An 8,040-nucleotide genomic window follows, 5' to 3' on the forward strand; every position below is an offset into this window, starting at 1 on the left:
CCGAAGCCCCATAGATCTACGGGCAATAGGTTATACCCGAAGCCCCATAGATCTAGGGGCAATAGATTATACCCGAAGCCCCATAGATCTACGGGCAATAGGTTATACCCGAAGCCCCATAGATCTAGGGGCAATAGATTATACCCGAAGCCCCATAGATCTAGGGGCAATAGGTTATACCCGAAGCCCCATAGATCTAGGAGCAATAGATTATACCCGAAGCCCCATAGATCTAGGAGCAATAGATTATACCCGAAGCCCCATAGATCATGGGGCAATAGGTTATACCCGAAGCCCCATAGATCTAGAGTCAATAGATTATACCCGAAGCCCCATAGATCTACGGGCAATAGGTTATACCCGAAGTCCATAGATCTAGGGGCAATAGGTTATACCCGAAGCCCCATAGATCTACGGGCAATAGATTATACCCGAAGTCCATAGATCTAGGGGCAATAGATTATACCCGAAGCCCCATAGATCTACGGGCAATAGGTTATACCCGAAGCCCCATAGATCTACGGGCAATAGGTTATACCCGAAGCCCCATAGATCTAGGGGCAATAGATTATACCCGAAGCCCCATAGATCTACGGGCAATAGATTATACCCGAAGCCCATAGATCTAGGGGCAATAGATTATACCCGAAGCCCCATAGATTATACCCGAAGCCCCATAGATCTACGGGCAATAGGTTATACCCGAAGTCACATAGATCTAGGGGCAATAGATTATACCCGAAGCCCCATAGATCTAGGGGCAATAGGTTATACCCGAAGCCCCATAGATCTAGGGGCAATAGATTATACCCGAAGTCACATAGATCTACGGGCAATAGGTTATACCCGAAGTCCCATAGATCTAGGGGCAATAGGTTATACCCGAAGCCCCATAGATCTACAGGCAATAGGTTATACCCGAAGCCCCATAGATCTACGGGCAATAGGTTATACCCGAAGCCCCATAGATCTACGGGCAATAGATTATACCCGAAGCCCCATAGATCTAGGGGCAATAGGTTATACCCGAAGCCCCATAGATCTAGGGGCAATAGATTATACCCGAAGCCCCATAGATCTAGGGGCAATAGGTTATACCCGAAGCCCCATAGATCTAGGGGCAATAGATTATACCCGAAGCCCCATAGATCTAGGGGCAATAGGTTATACCCGAAGCCCCATAGATCTAGGGGCAATAGGTTATACCCGAAGCCCCATAGATCTAGGGGCAATAGATTATACCCGAAGCCCCATAGATCTAGGGGCAATAGATTATACCCGAAGCCCCATAGATCTAGGGGCAATAGGTTATACCCGAAGCCCCATAGATCTAGGGGCAATAGATTATAACCGAAGCCCCATAGATCTAGGGGCAATAGGTTATACCCGAAGCCCCATAGATCTAGGGGCAATAGGTTATACCCGAAGCCCCATAGATCTAGGGGCAATAGATTATACCCGAAGCCCCATAGATCTACGGGCAATAGGTTATACCCGAAGCCACAGGAAGTTGGCTGGAATCACCAAAAAATCCAAAATCATCAGTGAAAATCCTGAAATCCCATATAATTAAAAACATTTGGCTTATTCTGTGACCAATAAACCAGTGGCCGTGAATGAGAAATAGAAGCCCATTTTATATAATAGGCAAGGCCCCTAATTTTGTGTTAAGTTAAAATTACCCCCATTTATTTTAGTTGCCTAGTGCCTCACCTGTTGAAGCCTACAAAAATTCAGTTTTCTCGACATCAATGAATACTATTGTAAATTGAGATTGATCACGTGTCTAATGGAATGGTATTATTTCGTTTAGGTAAGGTACCGCACTAATTACTGTGTTGCATATTAATAAACCATGAGGTCCTGGGAGCGCATTTGGAATGGTTCCTTAGCAACTGGCCAATAATCTCCTTTTGTTTACACAGTGTTTCATTTCTAATATTCTTTTCTTACCTTGGTTATTTCTGCTGACACTGCTGATTGAAGGGAAACCGTATTAGACAGCAAAGAAAGCACCTTTCATAAAGAAGAGGGTGATATATTACAATAATTAATGCATTTCAGTAGCGTTTGAGTTTACATTAAATGGTTTTTGCAGGTGGTGACAGCAGTTTCTTAATTTATGTTAAATTAAGGTAATTATGAGTCGGATTTAATGATCCCTCTGGCTTTTCCAGATGTTGTAATAAGGCTGAAAAGCTGTTTCATTGGGAGAATGAACTATCTCCCAGTATTTCTCCTTTTATGTGGTCAGAACAAGTTAATGTGCATTGGTATGAGGTGGCCAATGATGAATAACTTGGCCATCTGGAAAGAAATCTTTAAGATTAACAGTATGTTGGTTCCACACATCAGGCTGCGTTTTCTCTTAAACCTCCACTCAGCTGAATGTGAAATTCCTTTCCACCTGTGTGACAGCATTAATGCATCAATTTGCAGCTCAGTATCTGACAGCCACCATTATGGAGAATTGCACAGCAGAAATAACCCCAGGTCTGAGTTTCTAGAAATAATGGCTATTTTTCTGAAGCTTGCGTGGATTCAGTTTGATGAACTGCTTCGGGTATTCTGTCATATAGAGCAGTTTCCCTTTGAGAGCATGACTTTGTCATCTTTGGTTAAATGATCTTTAGATTGAAGGGGCCCGTCCTTATAGAACGTCAATGTTGATGCAGTTCAGTAAGGTCTGACTAACCTATGGCATCAGTTGTGCTGCACTTGTATCGTGCACTAAAGTGATCGCATATTTTGAAAAATGCTTCATAGGAGAAAAATGTGTTAAAGCTGTCATACTTGATTTTGACAGAGTGTTAGAAATGTATAATAAAACTCCTTTGTTGGAAGCTGCAGTAAATGTAATCCAAAGCAGTGTCAGCCATATTTATGTTGCCAGCATTTCTCCTGGACATGTTACACCCATGCAGGTCGCTATACATTGCAATGAGAATCAAAACAGCACAAGTACTTTAAGCCAAATAATTTAAAATATCACTGACTAGACACGGAGCTACCTTAATTCTTCTACTTGGATAAGCAGTATCCCAGCAGTCATTATTGATTAGATCACGCAATTGTTGTTATAGTTAAAGCAATGAAACAAGCACTTCATATTTAAACAATAGTTCGACAATATTAATTCCAGTTTTCGAAAGTGTGCATTAGTCCATTTTGTTGCCATCTTTAAAGAAATTGTATTTGTAAAATCCCTGGTAATTGTAAGTTTACATTGCTGGCCATTTACTAAAGTATGAAACTAGGAAATATCTTCCATATATCCAGCCTAATCCCACTTTCCAGCTCTTGGTCCATAGCCTTGTAGATTACAGCACTTCAAGTGCATATCCAAGTACTTTTTAAATATGATGAGCGCTTCTGCCTCTACCACCCTTTTCAGGCAGAGAGTTCCAGACTCCCACCACCCTCTGGGTGAAAAAAGTTCTCCTCAACACCTCTCCTAATCCTTATCAGTTACGTTAAAACTATGCCCCCTGGTTATTGACCCCTCTGCTATGGGAAATAGGTCCTTCCTATCCACTCTACCTAGCTTCCCCCCCCCCCCCATAATTTTATACACCTGAATCAAGTCTCCCATCAGCCTCCTCTGTTCCTAAGAAAACAACCCCAGCCTATCCAATCTTTCCTCATAGCTAAAATTCTCCAGTCCTGGCAAAATCCTCTTAAATCTCTTCTGTACCCTCTCCAGTGCAATCAGATCTTTCCTGTAATGTGATGACCAGAACTGCACGCAGTACTCTAGCTGTGGCCTAACTAGTGTTTTATACAGTTCAAGCATAACCTGCCTGCTCTTATATTCTATGCCTCGACTAATAAAGGCAAGTATCCCGTATGCCTTCTTAACTACCTTCAAGGATCTGTGGACCCACTATTCCTCTGCACTTCTCAATTACCTCATACTTCTCCGGAGGTTGCTGTCGGTGATACGCTGCTCCTCCACAGGGTGCGCTGTTGCAGTCTTCGCAGATGCAATCAACACAGAATGAGTGATTTGGCGTGAACTTCAACTTTGCACACTTTTTTCTGTAAAAACCATTAAAAAAGTTAAGACTTGTTGAATGAGGTGTAACTGCGCTTTTAATGGCTAACTAAGTCATAATTACTGCTGAACAATCTCGCTGGCCCTGAAAAACTAATTTTAGAAGTGTAGAATGTCATTCCCTCCATTCCATGATAAAAATTACATAGATTTTTAAATTAATAAAAATTAATTTTATTTTCAATGTTTATTTTATATTTCAGCTTCTACCTTAAGCTCATGTGTATGTCCCAGTCTTTATTTCGCTCTCTGTAAAATGATTAAAAAGTGAATGATGATCGGTGCTTTTTACTTCCTGGTTTGCTGTCTGAGAATTCTTCAATCTAATTGGCTGCTCAGCCTGCGTCATGGCTTCACTGTTCCTGGACACCACAGATCCCCTATAGATGGTGCCAGAATGAAATCGACGCCACCGAGCTCACTAAATCATTGTGGGCAGCTTTCTTTGAGGTCAGCGGCAAGCGCCGTCCCTTCGCCACTGACAAAATCCGGGCCATTATCTGTTAAGTGTTTTGGGGCATTCTGAGGCTGTGACAGATGCTATATAAATGCAAGTTCTTTCTGTTTTGGAGACCTGACAAGGGTGGGTGTAAAGTGCAATTCATCACAATCTTATAGTCATGTAGGTGTGAAACATCAAAAAAAATTCTCTAACTTTCTTTTAAGCCTAATTGTGATCCTGAAACAATATGCATTTAATCCAGACTAAAATTTATGTTACTGGTATAAGTGATTAAAAAAATAAAATATTTGGCAGACTTAGAGGGGCCGATATTCCTGTTACTACATTTGGGTATATTGGATCACCTGGGTGCCGCGCATAGCGGGAAGTCAGATGCGAAAGATTGTACACTGGTAACGTGGTCCACTGGGTTTTCCTTTCCGTGGTCTATCCAGACACTGATCCAACGCACCCAAGTCCGATAACAGGAAAATTTACCCCAGAGTATTTGGTAACACAGGATTCTGCTACAAATGGGAAGAAGCCATTTAGTGCAACAATTCTGCCACCTTGGTCAATCTCCACACAGCTTCCTGCCAGCCAACTATATCACTCTAATTCCACCCCCCCCCCCACCACCCTTTCTCCAAAAATATTCACGTCTCGCCCTGGCACCAAGTCTTTTTTTTAAGAGAATAGATCTAATTTCCTTAATTTTTCCTCATAACTTAAACTCCTGAAACCTGGCATCATCATTGTGTACCCACACCACACTCTTGCAAGAACAGTAATATCGTTGCTGAGAAATTGTGTCCAGTAATGCATGTCGTACTCCAGATCAGTCTGATCAGTGTCAACATCGCCTCTTTTGATTTGTATTTTAGTACTTACCCAGGTCAGCCAACATTGGGTGAGACCGCCATCTTAATAGTTTTAAAAAGTAGCGGCATAGTTCACCAGGATCAGTTACAGCTAATGGAGTCATAAACAAGAGTTGACTCTTTTATATAAAAAAAACTAGGATATTCTCCTATAGCTGTTAAATGCAGTGAAAAAAGGGGGGAAACTTTTTTGTTAAAAATACATTGGCAAATCAGCTTAGTCACACAGTTATCGTTTTTGTCATTTTTTCTATGCATGCCCTGTAATTTATTAATATGTGCCAAAAATGACCTTTATCCCTTTCTAAACATTAGGCAAAATAATCACTTAGAAAATCTGGCATTATTCCCAGAAGCAAATGGATATTCTGAGCATTTGTCTGTGGTGCATTATTCAATAACGGGCTTTGCATGTGTGAACTGTCATGAGAAATGGAGCCATTAGTTAAGTGCTTTAGAGCTCTAAGTGGAAGTTTTCAGTTCAGGTTTTAAAATGATTTATCACAAGGACATCCAATATGTTGAACTTAAGTTTCTACATTTTATTTTACAATGGACATAAATATTTTCACTATGATGACCTGTTTATGCCTGAAAAAGCAGTTGGAGGTATTAATGATAATGAACATTGGCACGGGCATGTTTTCTTGCTATCTGCTGTAAGACTGAATTTATCTGGAGAAGAAAGGACTTTAAAGTACTATTGTCAGAAGGGCATATGATTTCATAATCTTTGTCGCTTTTTGGCAAATTAAATTTGGCATGTATTTACAAGTATGTTTTATTAAAAATAATATCCTTTTAAATATTTAGAGGGGCCGATGAGCTAAAGAAAATTGGCTTTAAATGCTCTTTGTATGAACTACTTTTAATTCACACCTAAAGCACCTTTTGGAGTTCAGGCCAAGATTAGCATTATATTATACTATTGAGATTCTTGCAGCCCAGTGATGCACCTCTGTTTTTGGCCCACGGCTACAAATAAAAGCGTAATCTGTCAATTCAGGAACAAGCCACGTAGAAGTTTGCTGTCAACTGAAACTAGGCCCTGTCAGCAAGGTGCCTGGTGGTGCTTAGCATTTGCATTCCAGGACACTCCGTCCAAAGAGATAGATCATGAATTCTTCCGCTCCTTGTTTGCAATGTTGGTTTTCTTTCCCCATTGTCATGTGCTGTGGACTCGCGCTGCCTTGGAACTGTCGGGTGTAAAGATAGATGAGACCATCCTGCACTGTAGGTCTTGGTCTTTTACCTTAGTTTCTCAATGACAAAGGAAGAGGCAATAAGTTCAAAATGGGACAGAAAAAGCTTCAACTTTGTACGCGCTACGAGCTAGAGATAGCATTTAGTCATAGAAGTGAATGGTAAAAGCTAAAATATCTCATTTCTTTTACAGTGGTGGGATATGAATACCGGAGAATCTCTACAGACATTCTACACCAATGGGACAAACTTGAAGTCCATACACGTTTCATCTGACTTCAAGACCTTTGTAACTATTGATAACATTGGAATACTCTACATCTTGAAAATGGTAAACTGAAACACCTGATGCTGAAGAAACAAAACAAAAGCTTTTGTGATACTGCTGGGAGGACTTGTATTTATTGCACTTAAAAAATGCTTTCTTTGAACTTTTGGACAAAGCAAGTTATGGAATGAGAGCCATTTTATATTCTAATTTTTTCATACAAAACAAATTGCTACTGAGCCAGTGAAATTTGTTGGCGACTTCAGCTGTATGGGAATTAAAGGTGCCATAAGGGCGCCACATGTAAGAAGAGTGTGTGCTTTTTTTCCTGTTATTCACACCCTCTGGGTTCGATGACTCCACTGCTGGTATTTTATTGCTTTGAGACTCTGTGGCAGTACACATTAAAGAGTTGGAGGAGCACAGTAAGCAGTTTAGAGATTTGGAGTACATGATCAGTTTACAAAGATCTCGAGTACCTGAGCAGTGTGCAATATGTGTTTGGTGCTGTCAAAAAAAAAACCCTTGGACTTTCTGCTGCTCGTGGTTGCCGCTTTTCATCTGATAAAGGATGTTCTGTTCAATAGCTGCAATTTTCAAAAAATCTTTAGGAACAGTGTTCAGAGAGTGTTATTAAACCAGACCTGAATTGGATGCCAACATTTCATGAAATCAGTGTTGCATTCATAGATTGTTGAGTTCAGATTCGTAATTCATCTATTTCAATTGTCTGTTTCTACTCATTTTATTTTCATAATTCATACAATTAAAATTTTCATGACTATTTAAAATATTTATGCTGTCTATCTTTATATGAAGAATATATAGTAAATCACAAACAGTTTTTATTGAGCTTTGCTATTTCTCTCTCTGGAATAACATTGACCTTCAAAATACCTGCCAAGAGTGTGTCGTGGTTATACAGCACCTTTGTGCACTAATATGTTAAACCATATAGTGATAGGATGTGACTTCCCAAATCAGTTGTTGATCTAATCTGGGTAAAAGGAGCAATGAAGAGAAACTGGAGTCTGAGCCTGTCGCACCACACGTCTGGTTCAGAAACGGATCGCTTGCCCAGTTGCAACATAATGAATGACATGGAGGAGCCCTAAAGTGGGAGAAAATTACTTCAGCTAAATGGTGAGTGTGATGGGTAATACAGTAGCTTTGACCACATTCACAGTATTTA

General features: G+C 40.3%; 1 protein-coding gene across 4 annotated transcripts in view; it reads left to right on the forward strand.

The window, feature by feature from the left end:
* Positions 1-7,641, forward strand: part of apaf1 (apoptotic peptidase activating factor 1) — a 214,521-nt gene extending 206,880 nt beyond the window's left edge. For all 4 annotated transcript variants that reach the window (XM_086010199.1, XM_086010197.1, XM_086010200.1 and 1 more), the window contains one exon: positions 6,774-7,641. In XM_086010199.1, the coding sequence (XP_085866325.1) occupies positions 6,774-6,920 (147 nt within the window). In that variant the 3' untranslated portion in view covers positions 6,921-7,641. The remainder of the gene's footprint in view (positions 1-6,773) is intronic.
* Positions 7,642-8,040: the final 399 nt, after the last annotated feature.

This window comes from Somniosus microcephalus, chromosome 17 (genome assembly GCF_052327205.1).
Source record: "Somniosus microcephalus isolate GS21.2 chromosome 17, FLI_Smic_1.0, whole genome shotgun sequence".
NCBI classification, from domain to species: Eukaryota; Metazoa; Chordata; class Chondrichthyes; order Squaliformes; family Somniosidae; genus Somniosus; species Somniosus microcephalus.